The 25379-nt window shown below is 36.5% G+C and overlaps 1 protein-coding gene across 1 annotated transcript; it reads left to right on the plus strand.

Moving 5' to 3' along the window:
* The first annotated feature begins 5516 nt into the window (after window positions 1–5516).
* Window positions 5517–24614, plus strand: LOC141291898 (receptor-type tyrosine-protein phosphatase alpha-like). The gene is made up of 22 exons (XM_073823903.1): window positions 5517–5565; window positions 8812–8899; window positions 10176–10586; window positions 10712–10726; window positions 12513–12597; window positions 12876–12949; window positions 13268–13404; window positions 13587–13677; window positions 13879–13955; window positions 15391–15427; window positions 15515–15612; window positions 15812–15931; window positions 16349–16515; window positions 17885–18020; window positions 18119–18268; window positions 18397–18490; window positions 18975–19051; window positions 20017–20151; window positions 20353–20478; window positions 20580–20731; window positions 22609–22744; window positions 23860–24614. Exons 1-22 carry the CDS (start codon window positions 5545–5547, stop codon window positions 23932–23934), a joined length of 2502 nt encoding a protein of 833 aa, XP_073680004.1. The 5' UTR covers window positions 5517–5544; the 3' UTR covers window positions 23935–24614.
* Window positions 24615–25379: the final 765 nt, after the last annotated feature.

The raw sequence follows: 25379 nt of genomic DNA on the forward strand, positions 1-25379 counted from the left end.
AGATGCGCTGCGCCTTGTTTACAACTTATCTTTAAGTAATATATTTCAAACTTTTATTTTGACGGGTTGCTGTGGAGAACTTTAAATTTCTGTTTGTGATATGACAATGTTTTTTCCTCAAAAGAAACAGTAAAATGCTCATGAAGTGGAAGCCCGTTTCCGCCACTGAATAAAAAATAAAAACTTAATGCAACTTACCTCACAATTCAGACTTTTTTTCTCAGAATTGTGAGATATAAACTCACAATTGCGAGTTATAAAATCATAACTCACAATTGTGAGATATAAAGTCGCAATTGCATGATATAAACTTGCAATTGAGAGTTATAAATCAGAATTGTGGGATATGCAATCCTGAGAACTTAAGTCAGAATTGAGTGATATAAACTTACAATTGCGAGTTAAGTCAGAATTCTGAGATATAAACTTGCAATTCTTTGAACATATCAGTCTCATATCAGTCAGAATTGCAAGATACAAAGTTGCAGCTGTGAGAAAAAAAAGAATCGTGAGTTTATATCTCGCAGTTCTGACTTTATTTCTTGCAATTGTGCGTTTATATCTCACAGTTCTGAGAAAAAAGTCAGAATTGCGATATGTAAACTTGAAATTGCAAGAAAAAAACTCAGAATTGTCATATAAAAAGTCACAATTACTTTTAAAATTTTTATTCAGTGGCGAAAACGGGCTTCCATACAGAACAGTTCTAGATATCATGTTCATGTACTCATATTTTGAGGCGGCAGATTCTGAAAACACCGTAGTAAATGAAACCGCGCTTCTGTGCCGCTCATTCACACAGAAGTGTAGTATTTGTATAGTATTTTTGATGCTTAATATTCACAGACACTAGTCCATATCGCATTTTGATTTAAGCGTACTGACCTACTTTTGATTTTTTTTTATCCAAAATTCTGTAACATTCAGTGTTGTACAGTAAATTCCATTTTTATGACTGGATTATGAAAATGTAATTAAAATCCGGCGTTCTGACGTAGAACTCAGATGCGCTGCACCTTGTTTACAAGCAGAAGAAGACACACGCTGTACATAAAACAGTGTTCGTAAACATGTCTGAAGATTTCGACAGAGAGGATGACTTGCAATTTTTTCCTAAGCTTTCTTATTTGAAAGCTACAGAAGATGAACTAGTGTTGTTGGTACTGAAATGTAAAAAATGTAACAATACCACCATTTCCCACAAGCATTTTAAGTGCTGTTGCACAGATTTTTAGGCACCTCTGAATAGGTTAGGTATAGGCTAAAAAATTTATCACAATAATTTTATGGTATTTATTGCGATAACTATATCAATTACGATAATTCAGAGAATTCTGTTTCTTTAAAGAAAAGTATTATCTTTCCTATTTTTACCCAAAATAGGGTGTTGAACATTACTGAGTACACAGGTTATGTAATGACTGTTTAATTCATACTTGAACTCCACATGTGCATAGCAGAAGTAATTGCACTGACGACGCTCCTGAAAATCTCAAATCTATTTATCACTGTTGCTGAATAAAATGCAGATAGAGAAATTTTGACTGAGGAAACTTGAAGACAATAAACATACGATTGCTACAATATATGGTTTGTCTGGGTTCTTCAAGCAATCATATTATCACAGAAAGAATAATTCTTATCGTGGGGTGAAGTTTTACCGGTATATCGCAAACGATAATATATCGCTCATCCCTACTTCTGATTGGCTGTTGTTGTCAAACGCTCAGCAGAAATGTCTGTGATTGGCTACAAAGATTATTGCTTCACGCTCTTCACCGAGCACTTTAGGGCTGTCAAATAAAAATTTGAATTTTGAATATATTCATCAAATTTAAAATAAAAGTCAAAAACTAAAATAAGAATGCAAAAATGTTGCATACGAATTTTAGGTGTGCGTTAAGGCAGCCTCATCAGTGGTGCGCGATGACGATTTAAGTGTTGTTGCATTATAATGTTTTTGTTAGTCTATCGAGTTAAAGCCGCTAGACATGGTGTTACTGCGTTGTTCATTTGAAATATTGCAGAAAAAGAGAGCATCGATGCGAAGAAGATCTTGTTTACGTCAAACCTGAAACCAAGCTGTTCATGCAGAACACATTTTTTGCACATTTCCTACAGGGACATCTATCACCGTTGCTGTTTAGAAAGCCATGTAAAATTAATGAAAGTTCAACTTTGGAAAAAAAAAAACATCTTGAGGCTTTATGGCGGGTTTGTTTCTTAACCCATGTTTTTACATGAAAAAAGTACTCGTGTGTTTGGCTTGTTTATAGTTGTTTAAGCAACTTATGTTTGGTTTATAAACATTTATACATGCACTTTTCTTTTTCACAGTTAGTCATGTTATTGTATTGCTTTGAATTATTGCGCATTATTAATATTTTGCTTGATGCGTCCTCTTGTAGCCTCAGGAGAGAAGACAAAAGCTTTTTTCACCCTAACTGAAATTCTGCCTTTTAAATTTGAATATAATTCAAATATTGATACTATTTAAGTACAAAATTCGAATTTAGTTTTTCAGCCATTTGACAGCCCTAGAGCACTCACAAAGATACACAAAGCCATGTCTATCAGCGGGAAATGCTGGTATCATGACGTTTTTAAATTTCAATTCCGACTGTTGGTACTTTTGACAACGTTACAATGAACTTAAGAGTGATTGAAAAAAAAATTGTTGAATAAAGCTGTTTTCTTTATGCACAAAAAGTATTCTCGTTGCTTCTTAAAATTACGGTTGAACCACTGATGTCACCTGGACTATTTTAACAATGTCGTTACTACTTTTCTGGGCCTTGAACGTCTTACAGATTTGGAATGACATGAGGGTGAGTAATTTTTGGGTGAACTATGCCTTTAAGCAGCACAACTGCTTTCAATTTTGATAACTAGAAAGTTTCTTGTGCAAATGTATTCAAATAGAAATCCGTTATTTTAAATTGTAGAATTATTTCACAATTTTACAGTACTGTGACTTTCTTCAAAACATAAAAATAGTCACTTTTTTGCCCCTTATTTGACATTTGTTCAAATCCTTAACCCCAAGTAAGAACGATACTAATAGTTTTTAGCAAGAACCACAAATGAGTAGGAAAAATATCATTGGAAGGATCAAACATGGTTTAAAAATTTGCCATCACACAATTAACTATGACAACCAATTAAGTTGGTCGGTTTACATGGCTTGTTCCCCAGAAAACTGGGTTGTGATTGTGGACATCTTGACACCAGTGATTATATGGATGCTATGTAGATGTACGGAAAAACAGAAGCGAGAACCATATTTTTTATAAATTCACAGTTTTAGTTACTTCAAACAAAAATTCTAAAATAAGTATTTTTATTACTATCATTTTTGATAAAGGAAAGCTTTAGGTATATCGAAATATTTATTGAAACTTATAAATATTAAAGGGTTAGTTCGCCCAAAAATGACAATTCTGTCATTGATTACTCACCCTCATGTCGTTCCAAACCCATAAGACCTTTGTTCATCTTCAGAACACAAATTAAGATACTTTTGATGAAATCCGAGAGCGACAAATATTCCATGAAGCTACGAGAATACATTTTGGGTGCAAAAATAATGACTTTATTCAACAATTCTGGTTTGTAACGACATGAGTTGTGAGTAAATAATGACAAAATGTTCATTTTTGGGTGAACTATCTCTTTAATTATAAACATTTTCAGATACATATAATATGGTAAAAATATCATGGTAATTTAAAATACATACTATAAACATAATGAATCATTTTTCGTACCAGGGCCAATGACAATGTTGGCAGGGTATGTATAAATCTGAACTACTGACTCGTCTGGGCCGGCAGACAAAACTCTCATTGTTGAGCCCTGTAAGACTTTCGAACAACATGAGGGTGAGCAAATAACACAATTTTCATATTTTGGATGAGCTATTCCCCATATGAAAGGTTTCTTTATACAAGTCGGCGCAATGTCATTTTTTGAATTGCAATGCAATTATAAAAATTCTCTTGTAAGCAGCTCAGACTGACTCTTGATCATCCACTAAAAGCTCTTGGCGGATTATTGGGCGGAGCCTGCTGATGATGTTTGGATGCTCATTGGAAGCTGATTGGCTCGACTAAACACCAGTGGTACCACGGATGCTCTTGTTTGATGAGTGACAGACGGGCTGGATTATTTCAAGGCCTGACCCTTTAGAGTGGCACGAGGATTATCATGGTTTAGTCATGGAGACAGCGTTGAGATTACAGCACGGGTTAGTGGTCAAACTGCCACCCTCTGGATCTTGGCTTCAGATGCTGTGATTATATTTTCACTCCTCACATCAAACCATCTCACAGCTAAGAGCTTAATCCCTTCGGACCAAATCTGCAGGCAATCTGCTGGATGAATAAAGACACTTGGACGTTGCCTGTCTAGTATCTGTTGCTCACGTCTATGTGGCCATGTTTGGCTCGCGTTGATATAATGACAGATATAATGTATATCTTTTCCAAATCGTCTAATCTTTGTCAGATTTTTGTTGTTGTTTTAAAAAGAGGGTGTTTGTTTTCATGAATCTAAAACCCAGTCTAATCAGAATGTATCACATTGACAGCATGTGCTTCACATCTCTGCTTGATGTGTTAGTCTGAGAGCAGTGACTCATTTTCTGTCTCAATTTAGAGGTTGTGCGCACAATTATGAATGGCCCGGAATGTGTTCATTTATGAATGGCCGAACAGTAGGGTAGGGTTGTAACGATACTAAAAATCACTTGTTGATACCACTGCTAAAAAAAGAATTAAAAGGTGATTCATTATTATTATCCTGTTATATTATAATATTTCCCAGATTAAAAATTAATGTAACAGGGGTGTTTCCTCTGAGGAGGCATGAGAGGCAGTGCCAGTAGTTATTCTATATATAAAAAAAACTTCTCCAACAGCGACACCGGCAGATAAAGTTATAGTTGGAGAGTCCACGTCTCTCTTGTCTCCCCTGAGCCCGTTGATTTTTAACAGACCCCCTAAAGCATGCGGTGGGTTTGGTGGGGGGTAATTAAGAATAAATAGGGGAAAGTCAACCGCAGATATAACTACTTTGTTACATCAAAATGAGATTTTGGGATGAGGGAATGATCTGTGTGAGTGTTTAGTAAGTAATAAGCTTGGTGAAATTTAAAGTAAATCTCTATCTCTGTGACCAGTGTTTACCAAGCATCAAAACTAGTTAACTACTAAAATGAGTAGCTGAACATAAATTCACAAATAAAATATATTGTTTAAATTGTTACTGACATGAATTGGGACATTAATTTACATTTGATGAAAAATAAAAACTCAATTTCAGAAAACCATATCACACCACTGTAATTTAAATATTAAAAAACAAACAGTTGCGATATTATTTTTAGGTAAACAATTAGTAGTAAAGACTTTTTTTTCTTTTACATTCCTATGTGAACAATATCCTAAATATATGTGTAAATGTTAATGTTGTTGCTGAGTTTTAACAACAAATTCTCTTTTTCTTTTTTCATCTACAGGAGATCATTGTGCGAATGAGTGAGTGATGCAGGTTTCGTTTCTCCAGGTAAGTGTATTAATTTGATCCTTGACAAGCGCATTAGTCTTATGGAGACAAACCTTTCTTAAAAATACTTTTTGGATTTTGGAAGCACTGGATGATTAACCCGAAAATGAAAAATTGCTTTTGCACCCTTAAGCCATTCAAAATGTAGGTCCTTAGCGATTAGTAAAATGCCCATGGCTCCTGACGATATATTGAGGCACTTGTGAAATAAACATTCACTGCAAGAAATTAAACATTATTTACAACATTATTAAAGTCTGATTTGGTGAACTGGTTCATCCAGTTCACTAAAAAAAAAGAAAAGAATGATTCGTTCGTAAACCAGAAAACACTCAGGGAGAAACAAACCTTTTTGAAGCTTCGAATCAATTAAAACAATTGCTTCGCAAAATGATTCACTGTTTCGAAGCTCTCAAAACATCACACGCTAGTGATGCCTGCTGGTCAAAAGTGTGTAAATGCAAATGTTTTATTGAAAGTATAATACATTATATGCATTAAATATAATAAAATACCATTATATATCAAATGTAGGTAATGTGTGATTTTAATTTAATTAATTTGCAGAACTTGTTTTATGGTGAGCTTGTATTTAGAGTCCAGTAAGAGACAATTAACTAACTCTCATCCTTTTAATTACACAAATGCCTGGTAAAAAATGTCTATAAAATGATGAAAGTGATCCGAGAACAGGTAAAAACCATAGACGCTGGTTTAGTGGTTCGCAGGTGGGGGGCAATCTCAATGAACTCCCATAATTCACAGGTTTACAGAGATCGCCCCCCAAAGGCAAACCATTGAAATTTCTAAACAGTTAGGACATAATGTAGCCTCATTTTACTGAAATCACATGACTTTGGGAGTTTAATACGTGCTCTGAACCACTGTTTCGAAACAGTTGATTCACAAAAGTTTCGAAGCTTCACGAAGCAGTGCTTAGAAAGCACCCATCACTTGCACAGACTGATTGTTTCACTTTATAAGAGCTTAATATATTGTCAGGATAAATACAGATTCTCTGTATATTGTTTTTTGACCCTCAAGCAGGGCCTAAAATTAACAATCGCCAAATGCAAGTAAAATTAGCTGTTTCTGATGTAAGCGAATAAAAGAACCTTTTCCGAACATAAGATCATTGTGATTAGCTGTTCTGTCTGTCATAAGCGTCAAGAGCGAATCAAATGATGGAATACAAATGGGCTGATAAGGTCAGAGCAGTGTGATGGCCAGCTTGTTCCTAAGGTTCTAATAACTTTTAACGGAGTAGATATTGCTGCTTCGTTCCAGAAGATGAAATATTGAACTTTTCCTTTCTTTATTCTTTATAACCCGAGAATGTGGCGACACATACCTGGGATTACGCCACCTAAACAGTGCAGTAAAGTATAGTTTGAAAGGTTGCGCGTTCGGCTGTACACATAGGCTGAGCCACTTGAGACAGTGCACCAGTAGCGCTTCTACAGACGAAAACACAATTATGTCAAAATCAAGCGGCGACCTCCTGCTCTCTCTATTGAAACCAACACGGAAGTGACTTAAACTGCAATTCATGAACTGGCCGCTAGAGACTGGCTGCAGAAGAGAGTCAGTCCCATTGACTCCCCATGTTAAAATGCCCAACTTTACAGCAGAAAAAAACATGTTTACAGCCTGGTTCAAAAAGTGGTTTTAGACTATATAGCTAATTTCGCCCTTCATGTCAACTGTGAGGGGGGTGGTGTCACCACTGGTGCGCTAAGTGGCCGTGGTTTCAGCACCCAGCTTCACCCATGCCCCGCCTCTTTGCCCATTTTCGATTATCCGGGAGTGACACGCGATGACGCGATTCCAAGATGGCGACGGGGAATCCCGCCCACTATAGGCTTCAAAATCACACTGCAAAACCTACGGGTGACGTCACAGACACTACGTCCATATTTTTTACAGTCTATGGTCAAAATGCGCAGTTTTGGCGAGTTACCTTGTAAACATAGTCTTAAATGACCGTAAAGAGTTGGGAGAAAATCGGATGTGTGTCAGATCCGCGTCATGTGTATCAGGTTTTAAAGAGACCGTGCTGCTTTTAAAGGGAAACTTGCTGAAGTCTGTCATAGATGTAAATAAAAAAAAAAAGCGAGAGAAGTTGTCACTCGACTGCTTTAGTCTAGTCTAATTTTGTGTCTTAAATAAAGATTAATCTGTATAGTTTATACATATACAATTTATAGTTTAGGTGAAGATTGTTTTAAAATCACTTAAATCTTGTTATACTGTATATGTCAGTGCCTAAATATTAGAAATAATAGCTTTCAATTATACTGGAATGTTGAATGGCTATAATTAATAAGTAAAATTGAGGAAAAATGCATTTAATAGACACCAGTAGCAGGACAAATTAAAAATATTATTTTACAAATTAAAAACATTGTAAATTTGTTTAGTCATTGTAGTAGTAATAACTGCCTGTTTTCAAAATTTTGGCCGGTAAATTTTGTCACGCCACCGGCCATTGGCAGGTGTGGCAAAACGTTACTTTAAGGCCCTGCCCTTAAGTGATGGTAGCTGTTGACTTGCATTTAATGAATCACTAAGTTTAACATTACGCAAGTTCAACTAAAACCCAAACATTTCATCAGATTCCTATTTTGTGCTTCTGTAACCGAATCTGAATTTCTTTTCCCATGTATCGCATCAGCCATGATCCCACACTGGTTAAACACTTTCTGGCTCATCCTGCTACAGTAGTTATGCCCCAAACTCTCGATATCCACTTTATTTTACCCGTAAGAGCGGACACGGCCATTTGTACATTTTATGGGTCTGGCATCTGGTCTCATCCGCATCCAGATATTTTTATTTTGCTGCTTGTTATTGCAAATTGGTGTGTTTTATCATATTATTTTAATGTATTCTCTTAACTATGAACACACTGGTATGTAGTGCAAACAGTTTCCAGTTTACTGCATGTTGTTATTCTTCTCATTTATTTCTTACCACAGCTAATGAAATGAAAGGCTTGCCCATAGGATTACTTATAAGGTGGATAGGTTGAGTTGGACAGAGATTGGAATTTGGATTGCTAAATGTTTTGAAGCTCAATTTACACTTTTAGGGGAGATACAGCCATGAATGGTGTACTTGTTGTAGTCAATGGACAATAAACTGGGTTAAGAGAAACTTCAAACTTCAAATTTAAATAGTGCTCGTTTATAAGACTGAAACATGGCATAGATTGTTTTGGCTCATGTTTTGTTTACTCTGTTTCAGGGCAGTATGGGTGTGTATCCCCTGCTCCTGCTGCTCCACGTGGCCTTTGTGGCCCTCAGCACGGCCCAGACACTCCCTGACCCTTCAGGTAAGGCACCGTTATGGAACACAAAAGCCTTGGTTAATGCAGTCGCCTTGCCTCCATTAGAAAAAACAAACTAATTACTCTTACAAGGTCTAGTTATTCTTTGGCAGTGATGCATTTCCTGCAGAGTCACTTTTACCCCAGACTGGCCTTGGCTGGTGATACTTTCAGTAACCTGTTATGTCAGCTTCTTAAAGGAGTAGTTCACTTTGAGAACAAAAATTTACAGATATTGTACTCACCCCTTCTTTCTTCAGTCATAAAGAAATGATGTTTTTTGAGGAAACCATTTCAGGATTTCTCTCCATATAATGGACTTCGATGGTGCCCCAGAGTTTGCAGTTTAAATGCAGCTACAAAGTGCTCTAAATGATCCCAGCTGAGGAAGAAGGGTCTTCTCTAGCGAAACGATTGGTTATTTTCTAAAAACATTTACAATTTATATACTTTTTAATCTCTAAACAGAGTACACACAGAGCTAGACAAGACAAGCATTTGAGGTTAAATAGTTTATAAATTCTATTTTTTTTTTTTTTTTTTTAGAAAATAATCAGTCGTTTTTCTAGATAAGACCCTTCTTTCCTCGGCTGTGATCGTTTAGAGCCCTTTGAAGCTGCATTTTGGAAGTTCAAACTCGGGGGCACCATAGAAGTCCATTATATGGAGAGAAATCCTGAACCTAGTTTCCTTACGACTGAAGAAAGAAAGACATGAACATCTTGGATGACAAGGGGGTGAGTACATTATCTGTAAACTCCTTTAAACGTAGGTAAATTGTTTATAACCTGGAATATACCTATACAGGAGGAAAAAGACAAGCCTACTTTGAAAGTATGTAAAAGTAAAGTTGTACCGTTGCAGTCCATCTACTCCCACTGAAAAATGTAAAACATTTAGAGGCCCAGAAAATTACCCAGGAATTGCCTGGAGGAAATGGCATTTCCTCACACGCCTAATTTTGTTTTGTGGGATACTCAACGTTCACCTGTTAGCGTCCCAAACTTCCTTTAAACATAGACTACTATTTGAAAGTCTGAGGTTGGTAGGAATTTTAAAATGTTGAAAGAAGTCTCTTATGCTCACCTAGGCTGCATTTATTTGATCATAAATGCAGTAAAAGCAGTAATATTTTAAAATATTTTAGTATATTTAAAAAGTAATTTATGTAATGCAAAGATGAACTTTCAGCAGCCATTACTCCAGTCTTCAGTGTCACATGATCCTTCAGAAATCATTCTCATATTTTCTCATAGTTGCTGCTTTAAAATCTCTCTCTCAGGTGCAGTCCTGACCGCCAAACCTACACACCCTCCTCCCACACCACCCTCTATAGTCACCCAGGCACCCCCGTCATCCACCCCATCTACGGCACCGTCCCCTGAACTTGTTGTCACAACAGGACTCAATGACACTGTGGGCGTGGTGACCCCAGAGGTTCCTATAGCCCCTCCTGTCGTCACCCCTCCTACTGTGGTGGTCCTTACCGAGGCACCGCCTGTGCCCCCAACCCCATCTGTCGCGTCCCCGTCCCTCACCACACACAAAGCTGGAGATGGCGAGACTACAGTTTCGGCTACAGCAGAGCCCCCTACACCTGATCCAACACCCACTCAGTCCACTGTAGAGCCTGAGACGGACACTCCGTCTGTCCCTACAGATACCACCATAGCTGATATCAGCAAGCCTCCAGGTACCATTTGAGTTCATTTCGAAGTAGATAGAACTGTTCTTTTATCCTAGTCGTAAAAGAGTTGTTTACACTTTCCAGTTTTTCATTCTAATCGATTGCTGTTGTCTTTATTTCATGTAATGAAGATGATGGTGGGCAAGGTAAGTTTCCGTTACCCTCATCACCCTCTTCAACTTTCCATGCGGAATAAAGCTTTTTTTTTTTTTTTTTTTAACAGTTTACTAGTAGCCATCTATTACATATGGAAGCCTGTTTCCAGTACTGAATACAAAAAAAGTGCACTTGCAACTATATTTCACAGTTCTGACTTTTTTTTCTTGCAATTGTAAGTTACATCTTGTAACTCAGAACTGTTTGATATAAACTCGCAATTCTGAGAAATAAAGTCGCAATTGTGAGTTATAAAATCAATTTTTGATTATTATTAAGTCAGTTGTTATAAAGTCAGAATTGCATGATATAAAGTCACAATTGTGAGTTATTAAGTCAGAATTGGGAGATATAAACTCACAATTCTGAGAACATATGTATTTTCCCCCTCAAATTTGGACTATAATGTTTTGTATCTCATAATTCACAATTCAATATTCTCAGAATTTGCAAGATATTCTCAGAATTGTGAAAAATAAACAATTTTGAACAATTTTAAAGTTCAGTTTTGAGTAGGAAAAAAAGACTGATATGTTCTCAGAACTGCACGATTATATCTCACAATTCTGACTTTAAAACTCGCAATTGTGAGTTTATATCATGCAATTCTTACTTTATAACTTTATAGACTTTATAACACCCAATTGTGAGTTTATATCTCACAATTCTGAGAACTTTTTAACTCATTAGTCAAAAAATAGTCAAAATTGTAAGTTTTATGCAATTCTGACTATAATTCACAATTTTGAGTTTGTATCACGCAATTATGACTATAAATTGCAACTGAGTTTATAGACTTTATAACTCACAATCGTGAGTTTATATCTCACAATTCTGAAAAAATAGTCAAAATTGTCAGTTTATCTCGCTGTTCTGACTTTATAACTCACAACTGTTTATATCTCAATTCTGAGAAAAAATCAAAATTGTAAGTTTGTTACGCAATTCTGACTTTATAACTCACAATTTTGAGTTTATATCACGCAATTTTGACTATAACTCACAATTTTGAGTTTATATCACGCAATTTTGACTATAACTCACAATTGTGAGTTTATATCTCGCAATTCTGACTTTATAATTCACAATTGTGAGTTTATAGACTTTATAACTTGCACTTGTGAGTTTATATCTCACAATCCTGAGAAAATAGTCAAAATTGTCATTTATCTCGCAGTTCTGACTTTATAAATCACAATTGTTTATTTCTAAATTCTGAGAAAATAGTCAAAATTGTAAGTTTATATTACGCAATTCTGACTTTATAACTCACAATTTTGAGTTTGAATCACGCAATTCTGACTTTATAAATTTCAACTGTTTATATCATGCAATTTTGACTATAACTCGCAATTGTGAGTTTATATCACACAATTTTGCCTTTATAACTCGCAGTTGTAAGTTTATATCACAATTTTGACTTTAGAACTCACAATTGTGAGTTTATATCACACAATTGACTATAACTCTCAGTTGTGCCTTTATATCACACAATTTTGACCTTATAACTCGCAGTTGCAAGAAAAAGTCAAAATTGTCAATTTATATCTCACAATTCTGACTTTAGAACTCGTAATTGAGTTTCTATCTCGCAATTCTGATTTTACAACTCACAGTTGTAAGTCTTTATCTTTAATCTTTATTCTGACTTTGGAACTCGCAGTTGCGAGTTTATACCTCAATTTTTTTTTTTAAATTGAAATGGCCATTGCCAATATATTAAGGCAGTCGTAAGTTTTAACTACACTTTAACAACTCGTTTTGTCCTCAATGCAGATGACACTGCGATCATGGCGGTGATGGTTGCCCTGTCCTCTCTGCTAGTCATTGTCTTTATCATCATCGTCCTGTACATGCTCAGGTGAGTCCCAGTATTCAGACATTTCAGCTGTTCATTAAGTACAAGTGGTCACAACATAGACTCCAGCTCAAAAAACTACATAAAGACAAAGTTATAAGTTACAAGCAAAGCATAGAAGAACCTGCAAACACGAGAACACTCATAATAGAACAGATGAGAAAAAGCGTTCAGAAAGCTCCATTCATCAGGAAACCTACAACGGCAGCAGGGGGCCACGGGCCTGAATTGTCCAGTTACCATGGTAATGATTGGCTTTTTGTTCCGCTCCGTTGTGGCAGGTTTAAGAAGTACAAGCAGGCAGGGAGCCACTCCAATTCCTTCCGCCTGACCAATGGCAGAGCTGACGACACAGGTAGGAGGAATAAGAGACAGTGTGTGTCTCTCTATGACCGTTCTTGGGAATTTTTGTCCTTTTGAAAGTAGCAAAGTTAACATTAAAAGACAGTGGTGGATGCAATACTAGCATCAGCTTTTTATTTAATATTTTGACTGAGTGATTTGTGAATTGTACTGTGTTGCCCCCTACTGGTTGTCCCGAACACAACATTGATGAAGGACAGATTGCAAGTCATTCCTTAAATATATGTATTTTTTAAGTTTTTTATGTTTAACATATATCTTTAATTTTTTTCTATTTACACACGCCTCCCTTCCTTGCACCATCTCAAAGAACTTCAAAGTGTGCCGCTATTGGCCCGCTCGCCTAGTACCAACAGGAAGTACCCGCCCCTTCCTGTCGACAAGCTGGAAGAGGAAATGAACCGTCGAATGGCTGATGACAATAAACTCTTCCGGGAAGAATTCAACGTAGGTGCACAAACAAACACAGAGCTATATGGCACAAAAACTAAAATATGGCATCTAAAATGCATAAAATTTCTCAAAAAGACCACATTCAGGCAAATACCTTTGTGGTGTTGGTGTGTTTCTCACCGTCATATTCTCGGCCCATGTGAACTTGTAGGATTGACTGTTTCTTTGCTCTGCAGGCGTTGCCTGTATGTCCCATTCAGGCCTCATGTGATGCTGCCTCGAAGGAGGAGAATAAGGAGAAGAACAGATATGTCAACATCCTGCCCTGTAAGACTTTCCCACAACTTATCTCCAAACCTGAGCTGATAAAGCATGCTTTTACCAGAGCTACAAGGCCTACAAAGAAGTTTATTATGTGAAAATGGCTGTAATAAAAGTAACGATAGTGCTGAGCGTTATAATCTTGTTTTAGTTTATTTGTCTTTTTTCTTTTTTCACCTGTGTTTTGTTTTTCATACCTTTTCTCAGATGATCATTCTAGGGTGCACTTGACATCTCTGGAGGGTGTTCCTGACTCGGACTACATCAATGCGTCCTACATAAATGTAAGACCCCAAATGCTAGTAATTGTAGGAGTGTACAGTTAAACAATTTCTAGTTGATTATTTTCATTTTATTGTCAATATTAAAATTTGATACAATTTTGTTAAGAAAAATAAATACATAAACTAATACATTTTAGAACTTTATTTACTTTGTTTTTAATATATATACTATTACAGTACTATTAAGGCTTTGAATTGAATTTTTGTTTTATATATTTAGTTTTAAATTTTTATTTAATTTTAAATCTAAATAATTTTGTAATGTTCTCATTACAATTCCTTAGTTTTTGTTTTCTAGTTTTCTTTCATTTATTTTTATTTGAGTTTTAGTTTTAGAAACGTTACTACTTAAACTTAAATCAGTTCATTGCCAAAGCAGCCTTTTTAGTTTTCATTTAAATTAAACTAAAGTTTTTATTTTATTTTATTTTCAGCTTTATTTCAATTGACACAAATCATTTTTATTATTTTAGCTTTTAGTTTAGTTAATAATAACAGCATTGAATGTGGGCATCACAACATTATAATGTAAAGGAAAAGAAAAAAATATATTTTTAGATTTGTTAAAATTGCAATTAACTTTTTATTACTAGTTTTAGTGTTTTTAAAGATTATTTTAAGTTAGCATTAGATGAAAAGTCATCAAAATGTAAAAAAGTTGATATGAGAATGTACACTACAAGTCAAAAGTTTTTGAACAGTAAGATTTTTTTTAAAGAAGTATCTTTTGCTCACCAAGCCTGCATTTATTTGATCCAAAGTAAAGCAAAACAGTAAAATTTGAGCTTACTTTTATTTCTATTTGAATATATTTTAAAATGTAATTTATTCCTGTGATTTAAAAGCTGAATTTTTAGCATTGTTAATCCAGTCACATGATCCTTCAGAAATCATTCTAATATTCTGATTTGTGCTCAAAAAAGTTGTTTTTATTATGTTGAAAACAGCTGAGTAGAATTTTTTCAGGTTTCTTTGATGAATAGAAAGTTCAGAAGAACAGCATTTATCTGAAATAGAAATCTTTTGTAGCATTATAAATGTCTTTGTCATCTTTTAAAGAATCTTTGCCAAAAAAAGTAAGAATTTCTATAATTTCACTCCCAAAAAAAAGATAAATTCTGATCTTTGAATATTTTTATTCACCAAGGAATCCTGAAAAAAATACTCAACTGTTTTAAATATTGATGATAATGATAATAATAATAATAAATGTTTCTTGAACAGCAATTCAGCATATTAGAATGATTTCTGAAGTATCGTGACAATGAAGACTGGAGTAAAGATGCTGAAAATGTAGCTTTGGTCACAGGAATAAATTACTTTTGACTGGTACTGTATGCTTAAATTTCTAACAAGAATCCCTTGTAAGAAGCGTTAATTCTCTAATAAATAGGACTTTTTTTTACAACTTTTTCAGCTTTTTTTAATCTTTCAGGGATACCAGGAGAAAAACAAATTTATTGCCGCACAAGGTAAAAATGTCTTTAATTATTGACTTAAATACTTTATGCAACTTTATTAATCCACATATAAGCTAAACTCAAGGTTTTTCATTGCAGGACCAAAAGAGGAAACGGTCAATGACTTCTGGAGGATGATCTGGGAACAGAACACTGCCACCATCGTCATGGTAACCAATCTGAAAGAGAGGAAAGAGGTAAATGCCACAAGAAATCTATTAGATGTAGTCTAGTGTCAAAGGAGAAGTAAGCTGATCTTTGATTTTACAGCCTCAGCTCTTATCGTGGTCTCGCATAATGGATTTAGAGTGCAACTTTGAGGAGGATGGCCATTAATAAAGATGTATGATCACTGCGGCGATGATGATTATGATAAATTGTGCTTCATATCCGCAGTGTAAATGCGCTCAGTACTGGCCTGATCAGGGATGCTGGACCTATGGAAATATCCGCGTGTCAGTGGAGGACACGATGGTTCTGGTGGACTATACCATCCGCAAGTTCTGCATTCAGCAGGTAGGCAGAAGAAAAAATGACAATCGTTAGTGGTTGACCAATATTAGACAGGTTGATTAATAAGTTATCAGATTTTTTTTTAAATAATTGGAACTTCAGTGATAAATGTGCTTATTTGGCCAATTAAAAGAAGTGTTAGCTCCCTCTTGTGTCAAAATATACCAACAGTCTTAAAGGAATAGTTCCCACAAAAATGAAATTTCTGTCAATAATTACTCACACTCATGTTGTTCCAAACACATAAGACCTTTGTTCATTTTAGGAGGCTTAGATTAACATAGCATGAGCCACATTAGATATCAGATTATAACATTTAAAAAGGCCTTTTCTTGTAACCGAAGAGAGCGCTGTTATTTCAAAGATTATTGTTGAAATTTTGTTCATGACAGACTTTTTTGTGTGTGTTTCTGTATTTAGGTGGGTGATGTGTCTGGAAAGAAGCCCCAGAGGCTGGTCACACAGTTTCACTTCACCAGCTGGCCTGATTTCGGGGTTCCTTTTACTCCTATTGGCATGCTGAAGTTCCTTAAAAAGGTCAAGACCTGCAACCCACAGTATGCTGGAGCCATAGTGGTTCACTGCAGGTAACGGGCTTTATTATCTAATGTGTATGTGCATGACAGAGTAAAGAAGTTTGGGGTTTTATGTTTGTTTAGCAAAGATGCATTGAATTAAGACAAAAAGTTACAGTAAAGACATTTATAATGCTCCAAAAGATTTCTATTTCTATGATTTCCATAAAAATATCAAGCAGCACAACTGTTCTAAATATTGATGATAACAAGAAGCATTCTTGAGCACCAAATTAACATATCAGAATGATTTCTGAAAGGATCATGTGATCATGTTTACATATAGTCCACAAGAGAAAATAGTAGTTGAATTTATAAAAAATGACCCCGTTCAAAAGTTTACATACTCTTGATTCCTAATACTGTTGTTACGTGAATGATCCACAGCTTTGTGGGGGGTTTTTTGTGATAGTTGTTCTTGAACTTGTCCTGAACAGTTAAACTGCCTGCTGTTCTTCAGAAAAATCCTTTAGGTCTCATAAATTCTTTGGTTTTTCAGCATTTTTGTGTATTTGAACCCTTTCCAACGACTGTATGATTTTGAGATCCATTTTGTCACACTGAGGGAACTATCACAGAAGGTTCAAAAGCTCACTGATGCTCCAGAAGGAAAGACGATGCATTAGGAGCTGGGGGTGAAAACTTTTTGAATGTGAAGATCATGTTAAATTTAACTTATTTTTGTCTTCTGGGAAACATGTAGCTATCTTCTATAGCCTCTGTAGGGCACTACTAAATGAAAATATATGATATTTAGGCAAAATAAGAAAAAATTACACATCTCCATTCTGTTCAAAACTTTTCACCCCCCGGCTCTTAATGCATTGTTTTTCCTTCTGAAGCATCAGTGAGCGTTTGAACCTTCTGTAATAGTTACATATGAGTCCCTTAGTTGTCCTCAGTGTGAAAAAGTGGGTTTTAAAAACATAGTGTCATTGTTGGAAAGGGTTGAAATACACAAAAAATGCTGTAAACCAAAGAATTTGTGGGACCCAAAGGATTTATCTGAAGATCAGGAGGCAGTTTAAATGTTCAGAACAAACAAGGGACTCATGGAAAAACTATTACTAAATGAAAAGCTGTGGATCATTCAGGTAACAACACAATATTAAGAATCAAGGGGATGTAAACTTTTGAACCAGGTCGTTTTTTTTTTTATAAATTAAATTACAAAACTATTATTTTCTCTTGTGGACCATATCTTTTTTGTAAAATATATTATTCAGGTCAGTACTTAATAAACAATAACACGCATTTTGTATGACCCTTTTAACATTTAGCAGATTCTAAAAGGGGGATTCAAATGTATATGTAGCATAAATGAGCAGTTTTTCTGAAGGTCTAAGATTTCCAGTAACTGATTCTCATCTGTTTGTCTCAGTGCGGGTGTTGGCAGGACAGGGACCTTCATCGTGATCGATGCTATGCTGGACATGATGGGGGCAGAGAGAAAGGTTGACGTCTTCGGATTTGTCACACGGATCAGAGCCCAGCGCTGTCAGATGGTCCAGACCGATGTGAGCTCATACAAAACGTCTCATTAAAGTCATAATACAGCTGTATTAAGTATTTTGTCTCAAAATACTCATCTCCGACCATCCCCTTCTCCCTACAGATGCAGTATGTGTTTATATTCCAAGCTTTGCTAGAGCACTACCTGTACGGGGACACAGAGTTAGAAGTGACGTCTCTGGAGTCTCACCTGAATAAGCTGTACGCTCCTTTACCTGGAGCCGGCTGTGGAGGCCTGGAGGCTGAGTTTAAGGTAGCACAAACAGCTTTTTTGATGTCTTTTTTTCTTATTTGTGGGGTTTTTGGAAAGTATGTTGTTCTAGAACTATCTTAAAGTGTAATAAATGTTCTGTTTATTTATTATCCTTTTCTCTCTTTTAGAAACTAACCTCCATTAAAATCCAGAATGACAAGATGAGAACAGGGAACCTGCCTGCCAACATGAAGAAAAACCGTGTTTTGCAAATCATTCCATGTGAGTTGTGTATCAGTGTTTAATAATCAGACTGAATTGTGAGAATATCTTTTGAATATTTATTTTAATTTAAACATTGATGATAAATATTTGAGCATCAAATCAGTATATTAAAATGATTTCTAAAGGATCATTTGACATTGAAGACTGGAGTAATGATTCTAAAAATTCAGGAATAAATTACATTTTAAAATATATTAAAATAGAAAACCGTTATTTTAAAATTGTAAAAATATTTCACAACATTACTGTTTTATTACTGTAGTTTTCTAAAATAAATGCAGCCTTGATGAGCAGAATTTTAGGCATTTTGAAAATCTTACTGACCCCAAGCTTTTAAACGGTAGTATAATAATTGCTAACATGTTCTCTGCTGGAAAAAAACATTTATCTAGTTTATACTTTTGCTATTATATAATACGTTATACTTTTGTTATTTGGCAGCTGCTTTAAATTTAAGGTGTATGTTCCCTGTGTCTTCCAGATGAGTTTAACAGAGTGATCATCCCTGTAAAACGAGGGGAGGAGAACACAGACTACATCAACGCCTCTTTTATAGATGTGAGTAAAATCTGTCTTGACCTCAGCCAACATTTACTCCCAACTAGCCGAGATATTGTTTAGTGAAGCCTGGAGGTAATGCTACGATATTCCACGCTCTGCTGAAAGACCACACAGCATGCTTTTCTTTTCTTTCGGGAGTGGTGTAAACACATTTTTCTGTCATGAAGTTATAGGGACGCCCATACTGAGATTAGGAGCCTGGGACGGTAACCATTTCTCTGTTCCAAAACCTAGCGACAAGCTCACTGGAAAAAAAAATATACTAAATGAAGATTATAAATATATTTCTTTTTATTCTGTACTAAGTTTAGATCTGTCACTTATGAGATTGCATAACGATTAGGATGTCGCCTTAGAAGAAAGCTGCATAAGTAAGCAGTAGGCAGTGAGGCAGCTCACTAGGTTTTGGAACAGACCTCATGTGTTCATTCCCCCCAGTCGCAGATCAGTGAGAGTGGGGGCAGCTTTGTTTTGGCTAAATGCCCTTTCACTTCCTCTTCTTTTTGTGTGGCTAAAGCACTTAATCAAAAGGAAATCAAACTTCTTCAGGGCTGCTATAATGGAAAGTCGCTTTGCACTCTGGGAGATAACTGTACTGATGAACAAAAGCCTGTTTTGTTGTACGTTTTGTGCCTTCTCGGTGTACTTGCCCACCAGCAAAAGTAAATCCACTTAGTACAGCTTAGTACTTAGTTGCAGCTGGAAAAATGCCTGGTGTATACACCTGTAGCAGGTTTGTTTCCTCCTAACTTGATAAGTTGGTAAGACTTGATGGGATTCATACTTGGCTTTAATAAATAGAATATTTTTTTTTTCTTCTTTTTCTGATAGTGTAAGTAATGTTTAACCAATAAAATGTGACTGGGATATAAATTTACTTTTGATTCAAAAACTTTGCCTCCTCATTTCAGAACACCACCGCACACCACTGAAATGTAGACATACTTTGTGTGTTTGTGCAGGGTTATAGGCAAAAGGACTCGTACATGGCATGTCAGGGGCCACTGCAGCACACCATTGAAGACTTCTGGAGAATGATCTGGGAGTGGAGAAGCTGCTCTATTGTTATGCTGACTGAGCTGGAGGAGAGAGGACAGGTAAGTTCACCTGCTTTCTGTTCTCTTTGTTTGTAGCATCTGTGAACTTGCTAAATCTAATTTAAGTGTTGTCTTGACAATTTTGTGGTATAGCCTTGAAGTTAAGATATGTGCTAGTTACAGAAACATATTGTTAATAAAAAGCATATTCAACCCCGCCTGCTGGGGCAATATAAAAACCTCTTTTCCATCTATCTGCAGGAGAAGTGTGCTCAATATTGGCCTAGTGATGGTGTGATGGTTTGTGGGGACATGTCCATTGAGTTGAAGAGGGAGGAGGAAAATGAAAGCTATACTGTTAGGGACCTTCTCGTCACCAATAACAGAGTATGTCTACTTCAGAAATGTGATTTCTATCTGTTTTAGCCCTGTATTTTCATGTTTGCCATCGATGTAATTGACATTTACCTTTCTCTTTGTCTCTGCAGGAAAATAAGTCTCGTGCTGTGAGGCTGTTTCATTTCCACGGCTGGCCAGAGGTGGGCATCCCATCTGATGGGAAGGGTATGATTAACATCATCGCTGCAGTTCAGAAACAGCAACAGCAGTCTGGAAATCACCCGATCACTGTGCACTGCAGGTAAGCCACTCCTACTCTTCCAGCGAACCAGGAACTTGAAACATATTAATATATATTTGTACATTAAAGGGATAGTTCGGCCAAAAATGAAAATTCTGTCATTAATTACTCATCCTTATGTCGTTTCAAACATCTAAGAACTCAAATTTAGGGTGTGTTCACAATTGTCATGTTTGCTTTGATTAAAACGAACTCTGTTAGTGCAGTTCATTTGAGTCGGTGTGAACGCTGCCATCTGAACCCTGGGGTGCACCAAGCAAGTATTTGGTCAATGTTGCATTCATATTTCGTTCAAACCGCACCAGAGTTCGCATGGAAGTGGACTGAGACCCATCTTTTTAGTGGCCTCGGTCTGCTTCCAAGTGAACGCTGGTGCGGTTCGAATGAAATATGAATGCAACATGGACCAAATACTTCTAAATGAACCAAAAATGGGATGTAATGACAAGATGTGATTCTGTGCAACATGATTTCACAAAGGGAACAAGCGGTGTATCCAAAACAAAACAAGCAGAGGGCAAACATGGAGCAACGAGGAGGTAAAGTGCCTTTTATGAGCTCTTTGTGAGTTTGCAAGTGGTAGGGATGCACCGATACGAATCGGCCGATCATGCTTGCGCGTTTTGTCAGTAAAGCCGGTTCTGTAATCAGCGGTAAATGCCATCAGGTGCGTGATTTCACGTTGAGCCGTATATACTACACACAGCCGTTGTTTACCGACGAGCTGCGCAAATCAATGTTCATTATCAGTGTGAATGTGCGCAGCTCGTCAGTGAACAACGGCTGTGTGTAGTATATACGGCTCAACGTGAAATCACGCACCTGATGGCATTTACCGCTGCTTACAGAACCGGCTTTACTGACAAAACGCGCAAGTGATCGGCCGATACGGATCGGTGCATCCCTAGCAGGTGGTGAAAATAAAATGATATGCACGCAACAAGTGAGCGTGCTTAGTCCTGCAAACGGCATTGTGGGTATTCGACTTAAAGCGACGATCAGCAAACCGATCATTGAATGTCATACACCTGCAATGCCGCTTTAAGTCGAACACACCTTTTGTTTGGAGTGTTCGGTGAGTTCGTCACAAAATATACGTCATTCAGCCTGATTAATCAGGTTGTGAATGTATTACTAGTCCTTTAGGTTCGCTGTCAAAAATTCAAGTGTGGACGCTAAGCGGACCAGGATCAAATGTATCATTTTCCTAACCATAGTGTGAACACACCCTAAGATACTTTTGATGAAATCCGAGAGCTTTCTGACCCTGCATAGACAGCAGCACAATTGACATGTTCAAGGCCCAGAAAGCTAGTAAGGACATCATTAAAAAAATGTCCATGTGACATCTGTTTCAACTGTAATGTTATAATGCTAAGAGAATACTTTTTAATGCATTTAAATGCATTTAAATCTTAATGACCCCTTTGAAAGGTAGTGTATTTTTAACTTGAAAGTCTTTAGGCTTGTCCTCTTTTGCTCCAAAGGGAACCTATAAAACAAAAACAGGAAATAAGTTATTTAATGCTTTTGTGGTTGTTACAGCAGCTTATTACATAAGTTATTCAACCTTACCATAAATCTTCTAGTGTGGATACAGGACATATTGGTTAGTCAGGAATGCCAACTTTAATGGGTTTCACTGGTTTGGCAGCTCAAGTAAGGTTTAGTGGTTTTGTAATGCTGGAAGGAATCCACGAGTGCTTGGTATGACCAGAACCTGTCCATAATTGCATCTCCAAAGCACTCGGTAATGATCAAACAGAGATAGAGTTGCTGTGTCCATTGGGATTTCAGGGTCAGCCAATTAAAAAAAGTAGAAACAGACTCATTAATGTCCACAGAGCGGTGGGTAATTGATGTTTGTGTGTTAACAGTGCCGGAGCAGGCCGCACAGGGACATTCTGTGCTCTGAGCACGGTCCTGGAGCGGGTGAAGGCGGAGGGCATTCTGGACGTTTTTCAGACGGTGAAGAGTCTAAGACTACAGAGACCGCACATGGTGCAGACACTGGTGAGAAAACAAGTGGCTTACGATGCAGTGTTACTACATGTCAAGTAACGCAAGTTACATAATCAGATTACTTTTTTCAAGTAATTAGCAAAGTAATGCATTACTTTTTAATTTACAAGAAAATATCTGAGTTACTTTTTCAAATATTATAAATATTATTCACTGACAGCTGTCGCCATGTTGAGAGAAATCTATGTTCTCATTAATTTCACTTTTTGGTGTAAAAGGGTTTTTACATTTACCAAAAATATAACTTTTTATATTAAAAACAAACAAACAAGCCCTACCGAGATTTGAAAAGTAACACAAAAGTAATTTAACAATTACTTTTCATAAAAAGTAATTTAGTACCTTTTTTTCTGGTTACTTTTTAGGGAGTAACGCAATATTGTAATGCATTACTTTTAAAACTGTTTTGGTCTTGTTTTGGTTTTAAAGTGGACATCGAATGGCCATTTTCCACAAGTTGGTATGATTCTTCTAGGATCTATTGTCTTCATAAAATGTCAGCAGAATACTTTGGTTAAAATTCCTCAGTGGTCGTATAAAAAAACAACAACACCCTTTTTACCTTTGTCAAAAACAACTCTGTTCACAGCGACCCATTTCGGTGCATAGCTCTTTAAATGATAATGAGCTCTGCTCACCCTGCCTCTCTCTTCATTTTTTTGTGTATTTGGTGGTGCACCATTAAAAACAAAACTAATCCACTGCGTCCTCAGTGGCTCTGATGTCGGGAGAAAATTAAGACTCTTAAGTTCACTTTTACATCCAACTACAAAACACCTACATTGCTTACGGGACGTTGTTGTCGCTACAGCTACTCGAGCATGGGGAAAAAGGCGGACAGTGGACAACTGGCTGAGGGGAGAAATATGCTAATATGGAGGTCATGGGTGGGGTCTAAGCAGTATGGCATCATACTGCTTAAAGAATCAAAACGCCTTGACAATTGAGACTGTTTAGGTTTTTTGGGGATTAAAAAATGGAGTGAGGATTTTTATTATTTTATCACACACATGTAAAAGTGAATTACGCATCCGATGTCTCCTTTGATACTTTAATCCAAACATCTCAAGTCCATCTCAACTCATTACATCTTGCTTTTCTCACAGGAGCAGTATGAGTTCTGCTACAAAGTGGTCCAGGAATACATCGATGCCTTCTCTGACTACGCCAACTTCAAGTAAAGCCACGCCCACCTGCAGAAGATCAGACAAACTTTCCCAGTCATGCACTCACGTCCACACTTTCACAAAAACACAGCCGAACGAAATGGACTGCCAGCGCAAAGCAAAAGGGAATGAAAATCCTTTGGCCGGCAAGCACGAGAACACGGTGCTGAAGATGGAAAGAAAACAAGCAAAGAAAACACCATTAGAGATGCCTTCTTGAATATTTTGTAATATTGCTCTTGTTAATAAGGCCCTTACCCATTTTTCTCAGTGTAAATATGCTCTTAAATGTGTTTCCGTTTTGTTTCATTAGTTTGGTTTTAGAAGCCATTCTGTTGCGGTTTTTAGAGTGACCTTAATATAGTTTACTGGTATATAAACGCATACATGAATGGCGCTATAGAGACAGATGTGAAAGAGCGGTAGCAAGATGAGGGTGCTTTTTACTGGGTGTTTTAACAAGAACTTCCTTCTTTCTCTGCAGTTGAATGACTGAAACCTTTTTGAATGGCAGCTCAATCCTACTATGCTGTTGCCTGTAGCTACATAACGCACAACGTGGCAAAATCAACCAATCGTGGCGCATCAACGTCTGAAAACGCGTGCGTTCGCAGAAAACACTTCACTGTGCTTTTCGATTGTGTTTACTGGAGTGACAGATTTAATTTTGAGTGTTTTGACACTCTCATTGAGTCCAGGTTTCGGGGTGCGACTAAGGCGTTCTTTAGAATTCCTTAGATGTTAAGTATGTCTTTGGTGTCAGTTTTGTTATAGTGTTCCAGGCCCAACTTGGTCCAAACTAGACAATGGTAGAGGAAGAGACAACTTAAAGAGATAGTTCGCCCTAAAATGAAAAAATTCTGTCATTAATTACTCATCCTCATGTCCATCCAAACCCATAAGATCTTTGTTAATCCTCAGAACACAAATGAAGATATTTTGATGCTATCTGAGAGCTTTCTGACTCTCCATAGCAATGTAACAACTGTGTTCAAGGGCCAGAAAGGTAGTAACTACATCGTTAAAATAGTTCATGTGGCGTCAGTGGTTCAAGCCTAATTTTATGAAGCTGTTTGTGCGCAAAAAAAACTAAAATAACTTTATTTAACAATTCATGCATGCATTGTGATATTCTCGTCAATAGGAGGCATGGACTGACAACGAAGAGAAGATGTTTTTGAATAAAGTTATTTTTGTTTTCTTTGTGCACAAAAAGTATTCTTGTAGCTTCATAATATTGTCACATGAGCCATTTTATCGAATTCCTTACTACCTTTCTGAGCCTTAAACAAGTCAGCGTTGCTGTCTATGCAGGGTCTGAAAGCTGTCAGATTTCTTTAAAAATATCTTAATTTGTGTTCCAAAGATGAATGAAAGTTTAACAGGTTTGAAATTACATAAAAGTGAGCAATTAATGACAGAATTTTCATTTCTAGATGAACTATCCCTTTAAAAAGAGA

Source organism: Garra rufa, chromosome 19 (genome assembly GCF_049309525.1).
Source record: "Garra rufa chromosome 19, GarRuf1.0, whole genome shotgun sequence".
NCBI lineage: Eukaryota > Metazoa > Chordata > Actinopteri > Cypriniformes > Cyprinidae > Garra > Garra rufa.